We start from the raw sequence: 25833 nt of genomic DNA on the forward strand, positions 1-25833 counted from the left end.
ATTACAGACTTGAGCCACTGCGCCCAGCCTGGCATATTTACTGTAAACATTAGCACACAATTTAAAATATAGAAATCAAAGAGTTAAAGTTTTTTTGTTGGTTTTTTTTTTGAGTTGGAGTCCCACTCTGTCACCCAGACTGGAGTGCAGTGGCCAGTCCCGGCCACCGCAGCCTCCACCTGCTGGGCTCCAGAGATCCTTCCACCTCAGCCTTCCAAGTAGCCGGAACTACAGGCATGCACTACCATGCCCGGCTGATTTTTTTATTTATTGTAGAGATGAGGTCTTGCCATGTTGCCCAGGCGGGTCTCGAACCCGCGGGCTCAGGCAATCCACTCACCTCAGCCTCCCAAAGCGCGGGATTACAGGCTGAGCCACCAAGCCCAGCAAGAGTTAAAGTTGCTGCCTATTTCTGTTAGCAAAACAAAATGCTGACCTATTATGACAGTCCCTTCCTTTAAAAAACATGCAAAATCAGGTGAAAAAAAGAGAATCTCTGTAGTATTATAGTATTGTATTTTAGCTAGTAATTTGAAAACTAGTTTGTAAAGCAAAAATTTTGACAGAAGGGTGAAATATGGGGATAGTAGAGGGAGGCAGAATAGTAGATCTGGGAAGAACTTGGCACCGAGCCCGGCTTAAACATAGCCTTTGAATTGTACTTGTGGCTTGCAAAGCACTATTGGTACATGTTACTCCCTTTCGTTTGATATAGTCCTCACAAAACCCTGTGAATTCATTTTCTGTGCTGTATACCTTCTTTTAGAGATGAGACATAAAACAGTAGATAGCAAAAGTAAAACATATTTAAATCTTTACATTAATTGGATTCCACATTAAAATTTTAGCTTTCACAGGATCCTGTGAAGTTGGTAACATTGTTTTTAGTACATTCACCCTCCTAACTTCAACCATAGAGAGTAATTTGAATTCAGCTCCATTATTACTATGAACTCCAGTATCTACTGTTTTGCTTCAAAACTTTTGATCTTTCCAGGTATGCTATTGAAAACATGATTCTTAAGATTATGGACCTAGACCCTAAGAAGTAGTTCGGTCCTACTCTTTTCCCGTTACTGAGTAAGAACTAAATTATCCTGGTGAAATAAAGCACATTTCATTGTCTACAGTATTCTTAACAATTTTAGGAAGAAGATTTAATAATCTTTCCTGATATCCAATTTCAGTATCTGGAAATTCTCCTGTTGCTTAATTTAAATCTGACCTGATATATTTTTTCATTTTAAAAGTCTGTCCTGAATAACTGCTCAGTCACTGCTTTGAAAACGTTTCATATGTTTCTAGGTCATCTTGAAATTACCTATAATTTCATTTTTTTGAGTAACTTTTAAAAAATTTTTTTATTTTAAAGATGTGGAGCACAACTGAGTAACTTAAGTAATAATTGGCATTGGTGTCGGTTTGTCCCAGGGCTACAATAAAGCAGTGGATTGGTGGGCATTAGGAGTGCTAATCTATGAAATGGCAGCTGGCTACCCCCCATTCTTTGCAGACCAACCAATTCAGATTTATGAAAAGATTGTTTCTGGAAAGGTAAGTTATATGTTTTATTATGACCCTCATATTCATTATTTCTATACATGAATTTTGAGTTTTGTAGATTGAAACCATATTGGGTCATCAGAATATAATCTTAAATTAGGAAAAATACAGAAAAATTAATAGTTGTTGCTCTTGATCTAGCATTCATTTACGATAATAGCCTAAGTATTGAATAGTTGACATCTCTAAAGAAAAAAAGAGCAGTTTTACAAGAAAATAGCAAAATAATAAGACAATTTCCATATTTAATGTTTTTATCATTATCGTTGCTGTACTTCTCAGTATTTCTTCAAGTAAATTTAAAAATGGGTAATTATTTCTATGTGAATATCACCTTGGAGAAAAGTGTTGAGGCTGTTTTTTATATGCCTTTGCTTTTTCAGGAAAGACTGCTTTTTTTAATGTCAAACACCACAAAATTGGAAGTAAACATAAAATGGATAAGCCATTTTAAGATGGAAATTCTTAGAATTGGCTTCTAACAATTGTTCATGCTAATTGTGACTAAAATTGTCATTGATTTTTAGCAAATATTGAAATAATTTTAATTTTTCTTGAACATGAGATTTATTATGGCATAGTATTTTGCACTTTGTAAATTACTCCATAAACCTTCCTTCTTCTGCATTGATAATCTCTAATTTTTGTTCCAAGAGTATTTGGTTTAGGATTCATCATTTGCTCTTGCTTTAGCTCAGATCTCAAATCTTTTCAGCCAGTAAAACAGAGCCTGATATCTCACCACGTAACAAAGAAAGAGTAGGGTAGACTTTTAAACACTCCCAGGAGGCCTTCTATATACATTAAAAACACAGTACATGGGAAGGGATATTTTGCTTGTTTTCTGTTCTTCCTATTCTTATATGTGGTATACTCTATTACTTTTCTTTTTTTTAAAGACCTCATAGCCGCATTTAGAATAGGACCAGGAAATAGAGCATCACATTATCCTGAGATGTGATATAGTTGAGTTATGTTTTGTATTCTGTGACTTCTTGGGAAGAAGTAAGCCTAATCAACCTGAAGAATCTGGTAGGAAATAGAGCAAAGTCTCTATTTCTTTGTATCTCAGGCAGATTCAACCTCTACATTTAGTATGAAAGCTGACTCTTGGCATTTATGAACTTAAAATTTACAATGTTAACCATTCGTAAGGATCCCTGAATATCCATAAGGTAGTAATTAATGTTTTTTGTCAAGAACCAAATTTAAATCATGAATGTTGTACATCTGGGCTATAGGAAGAAGATACCGACAGAATGAGTCTATCCAACCAGCAAAAATCCACATCTCAACATAGTATTGTTCTGTGTCTCGTAGGGCATATGCATTCTATGGCGGTCACAAGATTTTCCCTTATATTTTGCTGCATTATATGGGGAAAGTTGTATGTTATGTCAGTGTTGACAAATGAGGGAATTAACTAAATAATTTATGTCTCAACTATGTCAAAGGTCAAAATTAAATACTTCTTACAGATAAATAAACCAAGCTTAGGTGTTAAAAGATTTTCAGTGATAAAGGCAATACAGAAAGGCAGACTACAGTATTTATTTTAAATAATTTTCACTGTTGTTCTTGTTACATTTATAGATCTCTAGGCTTCAGATTTTTTATCTTTGTAATTGTTTTCCCCCGGCAATTGAATATGAAGCAGGAATATGAAATTCGCAGTAAGAGAACCTTTGATATGAACAAAACAAAACATTGAAAAAAATTAATATCCAAGACAGTGATTTGATTTTGAAGAATTTGAGTAATGACTATGTAGACTCTCAAGAGCATAATAGCCAAAAACCATATGAAGGATGATGAGAGAAATAAAATACCTTAATATCACAAACAGGAGAAGAATATTTCAGAAGATATTTTAGAAGAATACAAGGTCTAAGAATGCAAAATTACAATAATAGTTTCAAATAATTAAGGGTAATTATGAAGGTCTTAAATATTTATTGCATTACTTATACTTATTCAAATTTTATAACAAAGATGCAGTCATAACTACATTTACACTTACTTAGAACAGTTGCTTCAGTTGAAAGATATGTACTTCATTTTTATATATTGACCTGTTTGCCAATTATCCTACATTGGATAAGATTTTTTTTAGTTGTTTATGAATATGTTTTCATTTCATATAAAGCTGTAACATTTTGTATCGAATAATCTGCATATGCTCTAAAATCATAATAGTTTAAACCCTAGTCACCTTAGAAGATAACAATATTAAATTTTAACATATCACAGTATCTGATTTTTCCCCATAATTTATGTAGAAATGTGACAGAGTGTTTGATGTACTTTTGTTTTTAACTGAAGGTGCCAGATTATTTCTTCCTATATTGGATATAAAGTTATTCTCATACTTTACTCTCTTTACTAGTCTAAGATAGAGCTTCTGAAAACAGAATATTGCCATTAAATGATCTCTTGAATCTGTATTATGTGAAATACAGATCATATTCACCATACCCAATAAAACTGTCTGTTTCAACACCCAAACATAAACTAGAATGTATCTCTATCCACACTACAAAAATATTATTGTCTCTCTAGTTAGTAGATAAAAGCTAAAGTGGAAACCAACTAGTTTTTAAAACTGTTTTAATTGTTCAAGTTATTAAAAAATCCAATTTTAGTCTTATATTTGTAAATCCTGTATTTGCATTTGAATTTTTAATGGTTTTAATGACATAATATATTATTTAAGAATATACTTTTCATTCAGAATTGTTTTTCTGATTTTTAAAAGCATATTAGTTATGCAACATTTTTTATTTATTATATCTTCTATCCTGGAGCTATTTTATAAAGATTAAAGGTGTCAGAGACTTATCAAAATCAAAATAAAATTTATTAAGTGATTAATTCACTAAAGCACATATATTTGAACATTAGATCTTAAACACTTTCTCTATTACAATATTTTAACTCAAGCTGGTGTTTTTAAGTGCACAGAAAGATGATCAATCAGCCTGTTAGATTCTCTCTTACACATATTTTGCCTTTAATAAAACAGAGGAGGTGGTATTTAAATGTCAAATTATTCATGCAATATTAAAGTTCAAGTCTAGAAATGCATAGTTGACAGAAATGATTTATAATTCCTTCATTAACTATGCCTCATCCTAGCAATGCATATGCTGAGTTTCTGTATATAGTCTTTAAATTTCATGCTTCAGTGCCATATAATCCATGACAAGAATCAGTTATGGTTTCCACAGCAACTCTAGCTGGCTGCATTACCCATGAAAATATAAACGTTTATATTGTGGTCAAAAATGATACTTGCAAATAAGCTACTCAAGTAATAACTGTTGTGGAAACCATTACTTAATGTCCTTGACTTATACAATGTTAAAAAATTCTTAACTTTATCATATCTAGTGTAAATATTATTTTACTTTTAATGAACAATGTACAAGGACACACTGTACAAAATACAAAGGTATAAACAAAGTATATACTGAATGATCAAAGAGGTGCTCAATTTCCTGAAAGGAAATTGAACATTTACATGACAGATAATTGATTTGCAGCCAAAGACTATTCCCCTTTTGTATCAGGGGCTCCCAAGACTGTCTTCAAGTTTGGTTATTCACTAAGAGGAGTCACAGGATTCATCATATAGTGGTACTCACCACTAAGATTTATTACCATAAAAGGATACAAAGCAAAATCAGTAAAGGGAAAAGGCAGGCAGGGCAAAATTCAGAGAAAACCAGGCACAAATTTTCAAGAATCACTAGAGACTCAAAGCCCAAGGTTTTTTATTGGGAGCTAGTCACATATGCACCCTCTGCGTAGCACATACCAAAATCCTAGTCTCCCACAATGAAAGCAGATGGTCAGCATAAACCATATTGTTTATACAAACAATCTTGGCAGAGTGACTCACTTTAATTATTTAGGGAAAGTTTCATATTGTTATAAAGAACTGGTACCATTCAAGTTGCCAAATACCTACCAAGGGCCAAACTTGAAGCAGTCCTTTCTAATGGTAGCAGTCCCAGGCCTGCTGTGTTCACTCTTTTCTGCACACATTTTGTTTTCAGAATAGCATACACATATACAAACATGCCACTACACTTTTTCTAAGATGCTGTTGTCAATGCTTTTGTAGAAGGTAAAATGTCATTTTATTTTTTTAATATATAGTTTATTTAAAATAGAGCGAGAAAGAGAAGGGAGAGAGAAGATTCACCTCCCCAAGGTGGGGGAGGGGGCCAAAGCCAGAAAGCATGGTGGCAGCCATGGCTCAGAGAACACATGGCCACACCAGAGTCTAGCAAGGCAATGGCCAAAATGTCATTTTCTATTTGTGGTTATAGTTAAAGAGACTTAGAGGTACTCTGAAATCATTTTCATAAAAGACAAAAGCAGATTTACTATTGGCATGAAACTCAGACTTATTTCCTAATACTTTGCTGTGGTCATTTAAAAATCTTATTAATGCCTACATTGTGACAGCTCTTTACTCTAGTGGCTCTATGAGCAAATAATTCCAACACTGGCTCCTTATTTTGCCGGGAGGGAGTAGGGACAGGGTGGGTTGTAGCCTTCTGCAACCGCCTAGATTCACTGTATCTACCACTATTTCTACAAAAGAAAGAGAACAGATTAAACAGTCCACAGACATGGTACCAATATTTATAAGTAAATATTGTTAATGTCTTTGCTCTTTCTTTTTTATATTAGAATCCAGGCTGATTAAAGTTGTTCAGGTCCTATGAGGCAGTGTGAAGGTTGACACCATGTCTGTAGAAAATCTGTAGGAAATTTGTCTTTTGAGAAATAGACTAATGTATATGTTCATTTTTGCTAGATCACCCTTTACTGGAATTGCAGATTTTTTTGAATCTATTGCTCCTACTTCAGAGAGATAATTTCTTAAAATGTATTCCAGCATGTTTATGACCAGAAGTTAATAGATTATTGCTTATTGACTGTGTACAAACTCTTGAATCATTTAAGCCTAGTAAATTTGATCCCAGTACGTAAAAGATAATGTTACTAGTTAAATGATCTTTTCCTCTGTGCATAATTGCAGTTCAGCAGTGAGACTTTTTCCTTCTTTCAAAGATTAGCTTTGTAATATCTGTGATTAAGCTCAGTGTAAATAAATTTGATTTGGCTTCACTTTATTTCTAAAGGAAAAAAAACTCAGCAAACCAGTTAGTGAATTTAAATCTCTCAAAGCCGGGCTCAGTGGCTCAGCCTGTAATCCCACGCTTTGGAGGCTGAGGTGAGTGGATTGCCTGAGCCCGCGGGTTTGAGACCCGCCTGGGCAACTTGGCGAGACCTCATCTCTACAATAAATCAAAAAATTAGCCGGTGTGGCAGCGCGCGCCCGTAGTTCCAGCTACTTGGAAGGCTGAGGCGGAAGGATCACCAGAGCCCAGCAGGTTGAGGCTGTGGTGGCCGGGAGCGGCCACTGCACTCCAGTCTGGGTGGCAGAGTGAGACTCCAACTCAAAAATAAATAAATAAATCTCTCAAAATGGCTATCATAACAACATGAACTGATTTACTTTTGGGGTGTAACATTCTCTTAAATTTTTAGAAAGTAATAGTCATTCCTAAAACCAAAATGTATAAGACTTTATAATCAGTGCTGAAAGAAGAACAAGTATTCTGTTGAGTTTGCACAATTCAGAGTGAGTTTTATAGTTTGTTTAACATATTACATAATGTAATTTGGCAAAGTAGTTTAGGATTTCAGCAATATTGACAATGCTGTCCTTAGAAAACAAAGTTATAGTCATCCATTTTCTCCCTCACCCTATCAAATTTAAGAAAAGATGAATATGTTCTATAAATTAATAGGTGGAGCATGAGACAAAAAGAAAGGAGGAACTTCCTATACTGGCCAAGTGACGTTTCTAGCACAGCTGTCCCTGGCTAGTCTGGAAATATAACAGAAGATCTTGCTATCTTCCAAGCTCCTTCTTAGATTAAAAAATTCAGCTTCAGGTCATTAAAATAGTATTCCAATGGGAAGGTTAAAAATGAAAAATGAATTGAATTAATGTCTATAGAATATCGGTATAATGGAGGAAGTCTCATAAAAGTTACTTGATTTCAAAACTTCCAGAGGGGATTTACTCTCATAGATGAAGAAACTGAGACTCAGAAAGGTTTTTACCTTTCTGGATTTGCACTAAGTAACAGCATGTATGTAATTGGAGTTGGAATTAGAACCCAAGAATTATTTCTATTATTCTTGAGGTGGCAAGAATGTTCAATGTTATTTAGTTCAACTCTCTTATTCTATAGTATGTAAATCAAAACTCAGAATCTTCCAAAGACAAAGATAGTTTATGGCAAAGCAAGAAATAAAAAGTGTCTAGTTCAGGGGCTTATTCATTATTCCTTCACTTGCTTCAGTGACTAAGTCACTGATAATTCCCTCTCAACCTCCTTGGCTTGGTCTGCTTCTCTTTTTTCTTTGCCCTTCCTCTGTTGGTGGTCTCAGCCAGGCTCATGACTTAAATACCACTGACAATTCCCAAATTTTGTTTTCAGTTCATACCTGACTCCTGAATTCCAGACTTTTTTATGTGTTTTTTTTTTTTGAGTCAGAGTCTCACGCTGTCGCCCAGGCTGGAGTGCAGTGGCACGCTCACAGCCGCTGTAGCCTCTGTCTGCCAGGCTCAGGCAATCCTTCCACCTCAGCCTTCCAAGTAGCTGGAACTACAATCGTGCACCACCATGCCTGGCTAATTTTTTGATTTATTGTAGACCTGAGTTCTCACCAAGCTGCCCAGGCTTGTCTCGAACCTCTAGACTCCGGCAGTCATCTCTCCTCAGCCTCCCAAAGTGCTGGGATTACAGGCTTGAGCCTCCGTGCCCGGCTTAATTCCAGACTCTTATATCAACTTGAGATTTCCACTCAGATGTCAGATATCCCAAATTCAACTTAAAATGACAGATTTTTGTCCCCCTCTAGCAAATCTGTTTTCACATCCTCCCCCATCTCAGTTGATGGTGACTTTAACTTTTTGGCATGTCAGGCCAAGACACCTTGGAGTCCTCACCTCATATCTAATGCACAGGGTAACCATTGTTGCTCCACCTTTAGAATATATACAAAATTCTCAACCACTTCTTACCACACTGACTGCTACCATTCTCATTTGAGTCACTAGAGTGGGTCTTTTAAAATGCTAAATTAGATCCTGTTATTCTTTTCAAAACCTTGCATGGACTCCCCATTTCCTTCAGAATAAAAGTCAAATACCTTGCAATGCAAAGTTTTGTGAGTAGTGATAGGCATTGTTGAAGGATAATTCTGTTACCAAATTTTTATTGTCTGTCTTCCACACTAGAAGGTAAATTTTATGACGGTAGAAATCTTCACCCTGTCTTGTTTACTAATAAATCCCAAGCACGTGTCCTGTGATATATGAGTAAGCCCATAGTACTTGCTTGGTCCAAGCATGGCACATAGCAGGGGTTCAATCAACATTTTGTCAAATATGAATTCCTGCATTCATTAAACATTTATTAAGCTCATAGCATGTGCCTTACCAGTTCTACATGCTGGGTACAGCAAATCAGTTATGGTTTCTGTCATCATGAAGTTTTCATAAAGTGTACTTCATCTTCAGTGTCTCTCTCTAGAAATACTAATTAAATAGGCCTTCTGTAGATCCTAAATATCTTGTGTTTTTTAAATTGCCTCAGACAATTCTGATACACACCATGTGTTGAAAACTTGTTTTGTGTATCTATACCACTCTAGAAAAATAGATATATATCAATAATATATCATATCATTAGGAAAACCAGAAGTAGCAGGTCTCGAATGGTTAGAAAAGAATCCTAAACAGGAAATAATATTAAGAAAAAAAGGTTAGCCGGGCTTGGTGGCTCAGCCTGTAATCCCGCGTCTTTGGGAGGCTGAGGTGAGTGGATTGCCTGAGCCCGCGGGCTTGAGACCTGCCTGGGCAACTTGGCGAGACCTCATCTCTACAATAAATCAAAAATCAGCCGGGCGTGGTAGCACTCGTCTGTAGTTCCAGCTACTTGGAAGGCTGAGGCAGAAGGATCGCCGGAGCCCAGCAGGTCGAGGCTGCAGTCTGGGTGACAGAGTAAGACTCCAACTCAATAAAAAAAAAGAAAAGAAAAGAAAAAAAGGTTAAATAAAACAGTTTAGTAAGTGTATGTTTCATAAACACCTTTTCTATGTTGTACAGACTCCTCTTCCACGTTAAATGATGTCAGTTTCCAGGAACCACATCTCTCAAAACTAATGATTTAATGAATTTAGACTGACTTTCTCTTTTCTGTATCTGGCTTTTTACAACTACTTCTACATTATTGGCCCTTCATAGACTGGCAGAAAGCTCATAGATGCAGAAGTGAGGAGGATTAAGTCATTTTCCCAGTGATCCCACTAACTGAGTTGGTATCCTCACTGGCGCTCAGCTTCTTTATCTTTAACATGAGAGTTCAGACTAAATTAAACTAAACTTCCTCTAGTTCCAATATTCTAGGATCCTGATATTATTTTCTGTAGTAGTTATAATTGATAATGATGATAAAAATAATACTTTCTTCATACAGTATTGAAGGAAAAATTAGATAGCCACTCTTTCCATCATAGAGGCCTCTGGTTTTTTCAGGTCAATTTTTGCAATAAAGGTCTTGCATCAATTTGGTTGAAATTATTTTCTGTTTTTTGCTAATTCCATTTTGATGAAGCAACATGGCTCTTTGGAAAGTTCAATCAACAAGAAAATTACATTTCAGGTTACATATCAGAACAGTCATGGAAAAAACACTTTTAAAATGACTTTCATTATTTCTCCCTCAAATATACTTTAAAGATATGACAAGATTTCCATCATTAGTGTGAACTACTGTGAGAGTATGGACTACCTATCAGAATCTCTTGGGAAGAAGAGGGTGTGATATAGAGGTGAAGATGTTATATCTGTAATTTGACGTTTCCCAAATGATTCTGGTATCTGACATCACAACCCAGAACCACTTCCCATTTGAGAATCACTGTTCTGAATATTAAACACACACACACACACACACAAAATTCACCCACATTGACTAATTCAAGACCATCACTTTATTTGCATTCCAAAATCAAGAACTACTTTATTTAGGTGCTTATAATCTTCATGCATTGCACTGCATATTAGCTGAGTTTAGAATATAATTTATATGTAATACATTACTATCCACATTCTGAACATGATGAAGGGGATAACTTGCACATTAGCATTGAATAGCTCATGCAAATTTTATCTTAAACAAAGATAGGTGTGCTTCAGATAAGTTATTTTTTGGGAGGAATCTAAATGAAGTTTAGATTTACTACTGAAAAAACTTGAGGTAACTTAACCCATTGGAAAAACATCATGTTATTTTTAAAGAAGAGATTGTGCCTTTTGATTATCTCTTATTTTATTTATGACTTCAAGATAAATGAGGAAACGTGCAGCAAAATACTGTTAAGATAAAAAGTCTCAGTCTTCTAGAAGGATTCTGACAGTGGCTATTTTCAGGTTATTGAATAATGGAAGGAGTATAAAATAATTAAAAGTATACCTTGGAGTCAGAATACCCAGTTTGGAATTACAGCTGTACTATTTATCAGCTCTGATCCTTAATCTCTGTAGGTCTCAATTAGATCACGTCTTGCTTTTTTAGAACATAAAACCACTCATAATCTGTGATAATACAGGCCTTGCAAAAATGAGGCTTTTAGTTGCTAGTTTATGAATTGAGCCTAAATCCTGGTCATTCATAAATGATTCAGCCTTCGTAGTCTTTGGTTGCTAGACACAAATATTAGCTTTCCTCTGGTATGATGATGATTTCAGTTTACTACATTTTATTATTTACATTTAACATTTTATGATCTTTCACTAGTATCAAAAATAAAACCTCCACATAAAGTAGTGAATAGAGTTGAGAATCGTGCTTCCCAAGCTTTAATGTTCACAAGAATCTGAATCTCTTGGAGATAGAAGTTCAGATTTTCAGGCTGAATGCCCCCATCATCTGAGATTAGCCACAGGAATGCATTTTTATCCTCCCAGTTGAGTCTGATGCAAGTGGGTCCTAGGGCCACATTTTGAGAAACAGTTATTGAAAGAATAACACAAGGGTGTCAGTCAAAAGACTATGGTTATAAATCTAGTTTTGCCAAATATCTCTCTTTGCATGATGATTTAACTTCTACTTTGAGAACATGAGAATGTGTGTCAAGTACATTAAGCTTTTTGAAAGTCAAAATATAAATTGAGTTTGATATATTTGAAGACACTGTAATAAAGATCAAAATACATGAGGCTATGAAATCATAAGACTAGATTTCTAGTCCCAGCTTTGCCATTGAATAGCCTGATGATTAAGTTATATAACCTTTCTGAATCTTAGTTTCTCCATATTTAGAATAGATTTAAGACGATATTTATCAAGTTTGTCATATCCAATTAGGATGTAAGTTCCATGAAATCAGAGACTTGCCTGAATTTGCTCACTGCTATATAGCTAGCACCTAGAATAAAATGCCTGGAACCTAGTAGATACTCAGTAAGTAATTGTCAAGTGAATGAACTATACAGAACATGAAATAATCTAATAAATGCTGAGAATAAAAGCATTAAAATGGCTCAGCAGTGCCCATTTTAATTTCTCAGCACTCATATAAAAAAGGGAGAACTGGGAGTTAGGTTGGGGTAGAGGAGAAGAATGTGTTCAAACAAAAACAAAAAAATAAACCTCGGTCTCCTATGCATGGTACTTTATTGATTGCCAAATATGTAACATCTTCAGTTACTTGGGGTTTTCTATTTGTTTTTGAGGCCAGAGGCCAGTCTACTAATTGTAAAGTCTTCACAATTTAGGAGGAAGAAAAATACCTTTAAACCAGCCTAAATTACTTTTATACTGTTGCATAATAGCAAAATTGTGCTTAAAAGCCAACTACTGATAAATGAAAACTGGTTTGCTGTGCTTTGAAAGGCAGTGTGGGTTTTTACAACCATTTTTAGCCTTCCTTTTTGATAGGTCTCTTTTCAAAATGTACATACTGATTTCTTTCATATGTTGCTTGCTCTATTTATATTACAAATTTAAATTTGTATATCTCAGAGACAAATTTATAATATAAGATCCAAAGGGCTCTCTCTTGAAGATAGGTGAAACTTCTTTTTTGCAAAAGTTCTGTTAATGTATGCACACTTTTCTGGAGAGTGATCCATGTTTTTAAAGAAGCTCATGGCCAAATCAAGGCCCTAAGATAACAGATGTTGCTCATTCACCCAAATAATTCTGTCCTTTATGACTACTGGGAGGATTGTAATGTGTGGTTAAAAGTGTGCGAAAGTCATCACCATATATTTTGTTTATATAATGGCCTACCACCTTAAAAAAGCCTCTTTGAAATCAAAACAGAAAAATTGTGAGTCTTGGCATGTGTGTTTTACCACATGGTGTGTTTGTGCAGGTCCGATTCCCATCCCACTTCAGTTCAGATCTCAAGGATCTTCTACGGAACCTGCTGCAGGTGGATTTGACAAAGAGATTTGGAAATCTGAAAAATGGTGTCAGTGATATAAAAACTCACAAGTGGTTTGCCACAACAGATTGGATTGCTATTTACCAGAGGAAGGTGAGACTTTTCTTTTTAATTTAAAAGCGTTTTGAAAGTTGGTGTTTAAATTATATGTGGTAAAGATATTTTCAACTTAGCATATGGCTTTAATTTTTTTTTTTTTTTTTTACCTTTTTAATTAATCCTGTGCAGTATCTGAAGTACTTTATAGCCCACAACTTAAAAGTGAGTTTTCTTAATTAAGGGAAAGCATGTATTCTATTTTGACCACCAATCTGAAATGTTTTATTTGTTAAATTTGTTCTTCCCACGCCTTTTAGTCTTCATAATACTATGGAAATTAGACAATGTCCTAAGGGTTTGCATTTCAAAAGTGATGTGAAGCCGCGTTAGAAACATAATATATAAACAAATGTTCCCTATCCAGAATTGGTGCACAACCAATAACATTTAATTGTTAGATTTATCACTTTTCAGTCTTTATTTTGACCTCTTTGTACTATTTATCAGGATTCCAAATTTTTTATGTAGTATTCCCCATCCAGACCATGTTTTTTCACACTCTATGTCCTTATAAAAGTGTTTTTCTTTACTCTGAAAGACTTATGCTATTTGCACATCTGCCATAATCTTATTGATCTTTTAAGACATAGCTTAAATATTACCTCTTCTGTCATTTTTTTCTCTGACAGGTATTCTTCATTAGTATTTTATATACTCACTGTTTTAAAATATCCCATTCAGAATAGGCACCTTAATTCATTAATTTTCATATTCCTGTCATCTGGCAAGAACCTTATGGTTGATCTGTGCTCACTAAGTATTTACTAAACTACTTACTGAGCAGTAGTCTTTCTTCAGATATGTTTCCTTTATCCATTTGAAAGCTATTTTGAACATAAATAAGGAAACAGAATATAATTAATGCCTTTTTGGAAGTTCAAAAAATTTATCTGAAACTACTACATTTTTTCTTTTAACAATTATTTACTCATGTGATACTTTCCCAGATAGTTATCAGGTGCCTGCTTGTATGCTGGGTATTTTGCAAGGCATTGAGAACATAACGATGAGCAAAATCAACCTGTGTTCCTGCCCATATGAAGCTCATGCTTTCAGGGGACAAGGAGATTAATCAAAAGTCCATATATAAACGTAAAGGTGCAACTATGAGAAATGCTGAAATGCAGAAAGAATAAACTTATATCTGAGATTATTGGGATTTGTATTGTTTGTTTGCTAAAGGGCTTCTTGGTGTAAAAAAATCCAGGCAACTCAAATGCTTAACTTTAAGTAAAAACCCAGTTAATATCTAGTGTTAATATACCACCATAATAAAGAATAAACCCCAGCAGAACAGTAGCATGTTTAAAAGAAACCAGTTTTTTAAAAACCAAAGTTGCCGGTATAATACCTGTGGTAACAGTAGCATGTTAATTAATAGTAGTTATCACTTCACCTTTGTAATAATTTGAGACATTTAAGAAAAGATTTTGCGGTGCCAAATTACTCTTATCTCTCCTTTTGCTTCTTTAATACTGACTTACAGATGAATAAAATGTTTTCATTTTGAATCTATTAATTTTTGTTTGCATTTTAAAAATAAACCCCAAACTTGTAACATTTTAGAGACTTGCCTTCTTTAGCAGTGCTGTGCAGCAACATGAGTGAACATCCTTGGGAAAAAATTGTGATGTCCCAATTAAGTATCAAAAGCATAATTTTTCTACTTTATATCTTTTACAAAAGATTATTAAAACAAAGCAGTGAAAGAATTTTAAAATGCAGTAAATAGAAAATATAGCAAGACCAAAACAATGGGAGTATAGTACTGTTTCCTATCTCACAAGGTATCCTGAAAGTCTCTAAGGTGAAGTTTATGACGCATAGCTGCTGGTGTTGTTATCTCAAATGGATGTGTCATGAGGGCAAGAACAAGGTCCATAGCAATTTAAGATACATTGTAGACCTCATAAAAAGTTTATATTTGTATATGTTTTCTACATTTGTTGGCACCAATGTAGTACTCTATAATTAATAAAAGCAACACTCTGTAACTTCTCATGATGGTCTTTGAAGTAATCCTGGTAAAATAGGTGATCTCATTTTGCCCATTTTACTGATATGGAAATCAGTGAAGAAAGGTTAATTAATTTAAACAATTGCTAAATAACATCTATATTTGATCCCAGGTTCTTCAGATTCCCAATCTTGGGTCACATTCTCCCTTTAAAGTCCTTTTAACATGGTTCTTAAAGTGAATCCACAAACCATCATATGATACATTGTTTCATAAGATTTTCATAGCTTTTCCATATTATCTGCTTAACTTTTATGCTTTGAGCATTTTGTCGGTAGGAAGACTCTGCCTCTAAAGGTAGCCAAAGAGTACTATGAAATCTAGGTCTAGGTAGACATTAATCAGAATCTCAGATCAACCAACTCTTAGCAGTATGATCCTGAGCAAATAATTTACCTTCTACAAAGTATCCGTTTTATCATCCTTAAAATTTGCATTAAGATAGAAAATACAAGAAGAAGAGTAGTTTGGGGAGAAAGATTAGATAGATCAACCCAGGCTCCGTCTTTCTGTCGGGTTGAGATATGTTTTATACACTTATAAGCAGATAATTTGTTAAGCAGATGAATTTGAAATCATCATAATTCCGCCCTCCAGATAGAACCTCTGTTAATATTTGATATGTCTTTTCACTTTTTCTTTGCTCTTTAACACTGCAGTCCATTCCAAGTAGCCATCTAAGATCCACTTAATGTAGCTCTGTACTTTCCTCTCTCTTTCAATCCCTTATGTTACAGTTGCTACCTATTACACAGTTACATCTGAATGACTTACTGCCACATTACACAGTTGTCTTAAAATAGTCTGCTTCAGCCTGGCTCGGTGGCTCAGCCTGTAATCCCACGCCTTTGGGAGGCTGAGGTGAGTGGATTGCCTGAGCCCGCGGGTTCCAGACCCGCCTGGGCAGCAAGACCTCATCTCTACAATAAATCAAAAAATCAGTCGGGCGTAGTAGCGCATGCCTGTAATTCCAGCTACTCAGAAGGCTGAGGCGGAAGGATCGCCGGAGCCCAGCAGGTCGAGGCTGCGGTGGCCGGGAGCGGCCACTGCACTCCAGTCTGGGCGACAGAGTGAGACTCCAACTCAAAAAAAAAAAATAGTCTGCTCCACCCTAAGTGTGTCTGTTTCACCTGTATTTTCTTTTAGTGCTTTTTAAACTCTAACTTATTTTTTGTTATTGTATAAAAATTAGCCAATTATACCCTCAGCAGTTACTGAATAACTCTTATTTGGCCCCTCATTTGAAATTCTACCTTTACTAATGTAAAATTAATATATATTTTGGTCGATTTCTGAGCTTAATGAATTTGTTTTTATTGATGCATAATATTTTTACATATTTGTGGAGTATATGTGATATTTTGATACATGCCTAGAAAGTGTAGTGATCAAACTTGGGCATTTATCCATCACCTCAAACATTTATCATTTCTTTGTTTTGGGAACATATCACATGTTCTCTTCCAGCTATTTTGAAATATACACCATATGGTTAATTATAGCCACCCTACTGTGCTATCAGACACTAGAACTTATTCCTTCTATCTCACTGTATTTTTGTACACAGTAGCCTACCTCTCTTCATCTTTTGCCCTCCCCACAACACATACACACTTACCAGCCTCTGGTGACTCTCATTCCACACTTTACCTCCATGAGATCAACTTTTTTAGATTCCACACATGAGTCAGAACATGTGATATTTGTCTTTACAAGATTTCATTCTTTTTATAAGCAAATAGTATTCCACTGTGTGTATGTATCACATTTTATTTTATTTTTTCTTTTCTTTTCTTTTTTTTTTTTTTTTTTGAGTGAGAGTCTCACTCTGTCACCCAGCAGACTGGAGTGCAGTGGTACAACCACGGCTTACCATAGCCTTGACCTCCTGGGCCCAAGAGATTCTCTGACCTCAGCCTCCCAATTAGCTGGGACTATAGGCATGCACCACCATGCCCAGCTAGTCTTTAAAAATTATTTTTTGTAGAGATGAGGTCTCACTATGTTGCCCAGGCTGCTCTCAAACTCCTGGGCTCCGGCAATTCTCCTGTCTCAGCCTCCCAAAGTGCAAGTCGCCCAACAGATGACAGATAAAGAAAATGCAATGGCTGGGCGTGGTGCTGCAGTAAACATGAGGGTTCAGAGATCCCTTTCGTATACTTATTTCTCTTTCTTTGGATAAATACCCAGTAGTGAGATTGCTGGATTGTATGATAATTCTATTTTGAGTTTTTTGAGATTTCTTCATACTAAGTATTTTCTTTCTCTTTTTTTTTTTTTTTGTTTAAGTTGGAGTCTCACTCTGTTGCCCAGGCTGGAGTGCAGTGGCATGCTCACAGCCACTGCAGCCTCAACCTGCTGAGCTCAAGTGATCCTTCTGCCTCAGCCTTCCAAGAGCTAGAACTACAGTTATATACCACCATGCCTGGTTAATTTTTGCATTTATTGTAGAGATGAGGTCTTGCCAAGTTGCCCAGGCTGGTCTCAAACCCCTGGGCTTAGGCAATCCTAGTGCCTCTGCCTCCCAAAGTGCTGGGATTACAGGCGTGAGCTACCACACATAGTAATTACATTTTCACCAACAGTGTATAAGAATTCTCTTTTCTCCACATCTTCAGCTTTCATTTTTTATCTTTTGATAATAGCCATTTCAACAGGGTAAGATGATCTCTCATTGTGATTTTGATTTGCATTTCCCTGATGACTAGTAATGTTGAACATTTTTTCATATACCTGTTGATCATTTTGAAGTCTTGTTTTGAGAAATGTCTTCTCAGATTTTTTGCTCACATTTTAGTGGGATTACTTATTTTTTTGACTATTGAGTTATTTATGTATTCTGGATATTAGTCCTTTCTCAGAAGAATAGTTTGCAAATGTGGTCTTCCATTCAACAGGTGGTATCTTCGCTCTTTTGATTGTTTTCTTTGTTGTGCAAAAGCTTCTTAGTTTACCATAGTACCATTTGTCTAATTTTGTTTTTGTTGCCTGTGCTTTTGGGTCTTAGTCATAAAATTTTTAACTAAACCAATATCCTGGAGAGTTATCTCTGTATTTTCGTCTAGTTGTTTTACAGTTTGGAATCATATGTTTAAGTACTTATATCCTTTTGAATTTATTTTGGTATATGGTGAGAGACAGGGGTCTGTTTTTATTCTTCTGCATATGGATATCTAGTTTTCCCAGAACTGTTTATTGAAGAAGGTGTCCTTTTCCCAGTGTATGTTGTTCTTGGCACTTTTGTCGAAAAACAGTTGACTATGATGTGTGGATTTATTTATTGGTCTATGTGTCTATTTTTACACTAATCCTGCACTGTTTTTGTTACTATAACGTTGTAGTGCATTTTGAAGTCAAGTAGTGTGATGCCTTCCAGCTGTGTTTTTTTTTGTTTGTTTGGTTTTTTGGGGTTTTTTTTTTTTTTTTTTGCTCAGGATTGCTTTGGCTATTTGGGTTCTTTTGTGGTTCCATATTAATTTTAGGAATGTTTTTCTATTTCTGTAAAGAATGTCATTGGTGTTTTGATAAGGATTACATTGAATCTATAGATTTCTTTGGGTAATATAGTCATTTAAATAAATTCTTTCAATTCATGATCATGGGATGTCTATTCATTTGTTTGTCTTTTTTAGTATTGTTCGTCTGTGTTTTGTAGTTTTCCTTGTAGAGATCTTTCATCTTCTTGGTTACATTTATTCCTAGATGTTTTATTTTTTTATAGCTATTATAAATAGCATTGCCTTTTGATTTCTTTCTTTCTTTCTTTCTTTTTTTTGGGGGGGGGTTGGAGTCTCACTGTCACCCAGGCTGCAGTGCAGTGGCATGCTCACGGCCACTGCAGCTTCAACCTGCTGGCCTCTGGCAATCCTTCCATCTCTGCCTTCCAAGAAGCTGTAACTACAAGCACACACCACCATACCCGACTAATTTTTTTATTTATTGTAGAGATGAGGTCTCACCAGGTTGCCCAGTTTGGTCTCAAACCCATGAGCTCCGGCAATCCTCTTACCTCTGCCTCCCAAAGTGCTAGGATTATAAACATGAGCCACGGTGCCCAGCCTGCCTCTTCATTTTTTTCTCAGCTAGATCATCATTGGTGCATAGAATTGCTACTGATTTTTATGATGATTCTGTATTCTGTAACTTTACTGAACTTGTTTAAGTTCTAAACATTTTTGGTGGAATATTTAGGTTTTTCTAAATAGACGATCATGCCATCTGCAAAGAAGGACAATTTGACTTCCTCTTTTTTGATTTGGATGCTTTTTATTTATTTCCCTTGATTGATTGCTCTGACTTGAGCATCCAATACTGCATTAAATAGGAGTGCTGATAGTGGGCATTCTTGTCTTGTTCCAGTTCTTAGAGGAAAGACCTTCAGATTTTCCCCATTCAGTGTGATGTTAGTTGTGGGTTTGTCATATACAGTCTTTATTATGTTGAGGTTTGTTTCTTCTGTGCCTAATTTGTTGAGAGTTTTTATTACAAAGAGATGTTGACTTGTATCTAATGCTTTTTCTGCATCTAGTGAGATAATCATAGGGTTTTTGTCATTCATTCTGCTAATGTGATTATGTCATTTATTGATTTGTGTGTGTTGCACTATCCTTACATCTCTGGAATAAATCTCACTTGATCATGACATATTATCTTTTTGATGTGCTGTTGAATTCTGTTAGCTAGTATTTTGTTGATGAGATTTGCTTTTATGTTCATCAGGCATATTGGCCTGTAGTTTCTGTTGTTGTTGTTGTGTCCTTATCTGGTTTGGTATCAAGGTAATGCTGGCCTCATGGAATAAGTCAGAATTTCCTCTCTTCAATTTTTTGAGTAGCTTGAGATGATTTAGTATTAGTTCTTTTTAATAAGTTTGCAAAAATTTGCCAATAAAGCCACCTGACCGTGGACTTTTCTTTGATGGGAATCTTTTTATTAGTGATTTAATCTGTTACTCATTATTGGTCTGTTCAGGTTTTCTATTTCTTTCTGGTTCAGTCTTAGTAGATTGTATGTGTCCAAGAATATATCCATTTCCTCTAGATTTTCCAGTTAGTTAGCAAATAGTTGTTTATAACAGTCTCTGATGATCTTCTGTATTTCTGTGATATCAGTAGTTGTAACGTACCCTTTTCATTTCTTATTTTATATACTTGGGTCTTTTTTTTTTCTTGATTAGTCTAGCTAGTGGTTTATTAATTTTAGTTATCTTTTCAAAAAACCAGACTTTTGTTTTGTTGATCCTTTGTGTTGGTTGTTTTCCTCTATTTCATTTAGTCATGCTCCGATCTTTACTATTTCTTTCCTTCTACTAATTTTCAGTTCAGTTCTTGCTTTTCTAGTTCCTTGAAGTATGTGTTAGGTTATTTACTTTTTTGATGTAGGTGTTTATTGTCATAAACATCTCTCTTAGCACTGGTTTTGTTGTATTCCATAAATGTTTGGTATGTTGTTTCCCATTTTGTTGCATGATTTAAAAAAAAAATTCTTCTTAATTTCTTCATTGGTCCAATGGTTGTTCAGGAGCATGTTGTTTCTTTTCTATGTATTAGTACAATTTCCAGAGTTCCTCTTGTTATTGATTTCTAATTCTCTATTACATTGTGGTCTAAGAAAAAATCTTGATATGATTTCAGTTTTTAAAAATTTGTTGAGACTTGTTTTGTGGCCTAACATATGGTCTGTCCTGAAGAATGTTCCATGTGCTTATGAGAAAAATGTGTGTTCTGTAGCTGTTGGATAAAATACTCTGTAAATGTCTGTTAGGTCCATTTTTTGTACAGTACACTTTAAGTCCAGTGTTTGTTGATTATCCACATGATCTGTATATAGTTACTTCTGCTTACTTTTGGTTTTCATTTGCATGAAATATCTTTTCCATTTCTTCACTTTCAATCTATATGTGTATTTACAGGTAAAGTGAGTTTCTTGTAGAGGACATACAGTTGGATCATATTATGTTATTGATTCATCCAATCTATGTTTTAAGTGGATAACTTAATCCATTTGCATTCAAGATTATTATTGATAGGTGAGGATTTATTTCTGATATTTTGTTAATTGTTTTCTGGTTGTTTTGTATATCCTTTGTTCCTTTTTCTTTCTCTTATTGTTCACTATTACAATTTAGTGGTTTTCTGAAGTGGTAATATTTGGGTCTTTTCTCTTTCTCATTTATGTGTCTGTCCTACTTTTATGTGTTTTCATTATAGTAGATCTTGTCATTTCACTTCCAGATATAGGACCTCATAAACATTTCTTGCAGGGCAAGTGTAGTGTGATAAATTCTCTGTTTTTGCTTGTCTGGGAAAGTCTTTTTTTTTTAAGGATAGCTTTTCTGTATATAGTATTCTTGGGTGGCAGGTTTATCTTTCAGCACTTTGAATATGTCATTCTGTTATTTTCTGGCCTGTAGGATTTCTGCTGAGAAATCCAGTCTTAATCCAATGGATGTTCCCATGTATGTGATTTAATGTTTTATTCTGCTGTTTTCAGAATTCTCTCCTTGTCTTTGACTTTTGACAGTTTGATTATAAAGTGCCTTGGAGAAGACCTTTTTGGGTTGTAGCTATTTGGGGATCTTTGAGCTTCCTGTATCTGGATGTATAAATCTCTTTAAAGACTTGGGGAAGTTTTCATCCTATTATTTCATTAATAGGTGTCTGTGTCTTTACCCATCTTTTCACCATCTGGAAAACCTGTAATTCAAATACTTGGTCACTTAAAGTTGCCCCACATCTCATGCAGGCGTTGTTCTTTTATTATTATTATTATTTTCTTGTTCTGTCATTTCTAAAATCTGTCTTCAAGTTCTGAAATTCTTATGTTTTATGTAGCCTCTCTTGTTTGTAATTTTTATTTCATTCATTGAATTCTTCAGTTCCAGGATTTCTATTTTGTTCTTTTTAATGATATCTATTTGTGGAATTTCTCATTTAGATTCTGAATTGTTTTCCTGATTTCTTTGCATTGTTTATCTGTATTCTCTTATATCTCACTGAGATTTTTAGTATATTATTTTGAATTCATGGTCAGGCATTTCGTAGCTTTTTTGGGGGGAATCTTACTGGGTAATTATTTTGTTCTTTTGGAGGTGTTATGTTCCTTTGCTTTTTCATGTTTTTTGTGTCCTTACATTGATATCTGCACATCTGGTGTGACAGTTACTTCTTCTAGTTTTTAGGACTGGCTCTTTTAGGGTAAGACTTATATATATATCTGTAGTGTTGGTTTGTTGGGCACTTTAGCTTTGATGCTAAGTGTGTGCAATACTATAGGCACCATATGATTTCTTCAGCTGTTATCAGCATCAGTGTCTGTGATTCCCTCAGTGACTTACACAGCAGTTATTAGTGGAGGCAGTAGTGAGGCTTTGCTGGGAAAGGGCCCACCAGGCGGATTGGTTCCTGGGCTCCAGTGGTAGTGGCAGCAGGTCAAGCAAACCTGTCTTTGGGCCCTTGGGTGGCATAAACCGGTATGAGTGTTAGTGGGTCCAGGTAGGCCAATTCTTGGAACTTCATGCTGCTTGCTCAGGTGCTGGCAGGAGCAGCAGGAGGCTGGGCAAGTGGGCATGTCCTTGGGCCTCTAAACAACATAGGTGACATCAGCCATGGCAATAGCAGTGGCGGGCCAACCCTCAGGCTCTCAGGCAACACACGCTGCTGCCAGTTTCAGTGGTGATGCACTGAGTAGGCCGTCCCTATGCCCCCAGGTGGTATATGCGGGTGGGTGCCAGTGGTGGTAGTGGTGGACTGCCTGGCTGGGTGGACGCGTCCTCAAGTCCCTGGGGGAGTGCAGAGACTAACAGTGGTAGCAGGGGCAGGACAATCCCCAAACCCTTAGACAGCATGCTTGGGTACTGAAGTTGCAGTGTCGATGCAGGCCTTTCCTCAAGCCCCTCGATGGTACACTTAGGCACAACTGTGGCATGCAGGGCAGGGCCATCTCCAGGCCCTCGGTGTGTTTGAGTACCAGTGACACGTGGTCTGCACCAGTCCCTGGTGGTGCATGTACATACCTCAAGTGCAGGGAGAGCAGAGAGATTCCCAGGCCTCCCGATGGTGTACTCAGGCACTGTGGGGATGGCACCAGGGGGGCAAGCCTGTCCTCCATCTCCCCTTTGGTGACCCTATGTGTAGGATGTGGAGGACAGAGCAAACCTCCAGGCCCTGGACAGCATGCCTGAATGCTGGCGCCAGGTAGGCGGGGTCTGTTGTTGTGCCTCCTGATGGTGTGCGTATGTGCCCAGCCTGACGGACAGGGTGGAGTGATCCTCAAGCTCCCAGGCAGCACGCTTCGCCTCGGAGGGGCAGCGTGAAGAGGCAGGTCTTCTCAGGCCCTCCTCGGAGCGCACCGAGGCAAGCTGGGGTGGGCAGGGCTGTTCCCAGGCCCCGGATGGCGTCCTTGGGCGGTGGTGAGCCGGGGAAGTCTGTTCTCGTGCCCTGAGCAGCATCTAGGCAGGTCGGTCCCTAGGCCTGCCGAAGGTGCATGAGGTGGGAGTGGGGACAGTTGCTCTTGGTGACAGTGGCCCCAGACAGACGATTCTCAGACTCTGGGGAGCATGCGCTTCCGCTTTCTTGGTGTCAGAAGCACCCTCCCTCGCATCTTGCCCCACTTAGTCCTAGGAGTGTAAGACTGTGTGAGCTAGAGTCCTGGGGACCCTCCATTCCACTGGGTCCAGCCAGGGTTGTGCTGCTGCAGCCCCCAGGTGGACACAGGGAACTGTCAGCAGGGCTCCAAGGAGCGTGGCACAGTACAGGGGCTGTCAGGCCTCAGGGCGGGATGCAGGCTGTGGGGGCTGGGCGCTCAAAGCGGGCGTGCTGCAGTGTCTTGGGTCTCAGGGGTATGCGGGACCCTCCCTTTCTGGGGCAGTGCTGTTGCGTCGACTCCGGCGCGTCCAGTCTAGTCCCGGGACTACATGGCTAGGATTGCAGGAGTCTATGATGGGAATGTGACCCACTGTGGATCTCAGTACCCTGTCCTTGCACTGAGGAAGCTCTTCAGGGTGCCAGCCAGGCCAGCTGTCACTTCCCTACTGAGTCCCAGTGCTCTCTAGATGCTCTATTCGACATGTGATTATCTATTTGCTGCTTTGGTCCTTCCTTGGAGGAGAGTGCCAGGTGCCTCCATTCAGCCATCTTGAAGCCCCGAACTCCCTTTTTAATGAGTTCTTTTTCTGGTCTTGTCCTATATACATTACCACTTTGCCAGCTTTCCAATGTGGTTTAATATCAGATGAATTCAGTTCCTTCATCCCTGTTTACCTTTTCCAAATTTTGTTCTCTTGCTCCATGTCCATTATTTTAGAGTCAATTTCTGTAATTTATATTGCCTAGGAAATCGTATCTCTTGTAGGTTTTCTCTCTTTCTTTCTTCCTTTCTTTTGTCAGTGGTTTGTTTTACTGGTCTTTCTAAAGATATATATTGTATTTTGGGCTTACAGGAAAGTTGCAAATTAATTAGGGAAGAACCTGAATCTTGAGAACCTGCCATAATGAATATGTTTCTGCATGTACTCAAATATTTTCTGTCACTTAGTAACATTTCAGAGACCCTCCCTTCCTTCCTACAGTTACAATGTATGTCTTAAAGTTATTCCTTAAATTTATATTTTGGTTGCTATTATAATGTGTTTGCTTTCCCATTATGGTAGGATATGGGCAAAACTGTGATTTCCATGTTGCTGTTATAACTGGCCACCTTACTAAATTCTGTTATTGATTCCCATAGGTTTTTCAGTGATCCCTTTGGATTTTTACTGACACTCACCGAAGGCTGGGGTATCTTTTTGTCTGCTCTTTTTCAATATTCACATCTCTTATTTCAGTTTTGCTTTAATATATGTGCTAGAATGTATAGAACAATATTTTACAACAGTAGGGCTCTTGAGCTTTCTTGACTCATTCTTGCTTTGAATGGAAATGCCTTTCATGTTTTGTCACCAAAGATGAAGCTAGTGGAGATATGTACTCTTTATCAGATTAACACAATATGCTTGATTCCCAGTAGGCCCTCCTTGATCTTCTTTGCCATGTCAGTGTGATTAATTATATCAGTATGATATCCTCACAGTCCTGGAATGAGCATCATTTAATCATAGAGTGCTTATTTTAGTATTTGCCTGAAACCAATTTGCTACAATTTTACTTAGGATTTTTACTTCCATAGTCATACATTGATCTGTAGTCTTTGTTTTTCTGGACTTGGGATTATATGAGATTCATAAAATAAATGTGGAAATTTTACATGTTTTTTCTTCTTCAGAAAATTCAGGAACATGGAATCATCTTATGTCTTTCCCTTGTGAGTGCTAACAAACTAACTCTTGGATATTGGTCTTTTCAAGTTTTTGCTTCTTCTTGAGTCAGTTTTACAAACATGTTTTTCTATAAAATCGTCCATATCCCTTTGTAATTAACACTGTTTGTATTATCTTTATTATATTTATTGTTAGTTAATGCTATGTTTAGGTGTATTTTTTATGTTTCCTTGAGGTGTGTCAATGTGGTTAGTATTTCAAAGATTTATATATATATATAATTGTGGTTTTTTTGAGTCAGGGTCTCACTCTGTTACCCCCATGGCTCACTGCAGCCTCAACCTCCTGGGCT

The 25833-nt window shown here is 36.6% G+C and overlaps 1 protein-coding gene across 13 annotated transcripts in view; it reads left to right on the forward strand.

The window, feature by feature from the left end:
- The window catches only part of PRKACB (protein kinase cAMP-activated catalytic subunit beta), an 86060-nt gene that overhangs the window by 54402 nt on the left and 5825 nt on the right, over positions 1–25833 (forward strand). For 12 of the 13 annotated variants that reach the window (XM_021709137.1, XM_008051689.2, XM_008051673.1 and 9 more), the window contains 2 exons: positions 1432–1554; positions 13039–13203. In XM_021709137.1, coding sequence (XP_021564812.1) covers positions 1432–1554; positions 13039–13203 — 288 coding nt within the window. Of the gene's footprint in view, positions 1–1431; positions 1555–3243; positions 3279–13038; positions 13204–25833 lie in introns of those variants that run through there. The other variant, XM_021709170.1, reaches the window with a different exon arrangement.

This window comes from Carlito syrichta, unplaced genomic scaffold, assembly GCF_000164805.1.
Source record: "Carlito syrichta isolate Samal-C Ts95f unplaced genomic scaffold, Tarsius_syrichta-2.0.1 Scaffold67282, whole genome shotgun sequence".
NCBI lineage: Eukaryota > Metazoa > Chordata > Mammalia > Primates > Tarsiidae > Carlito > Carlito syrichta.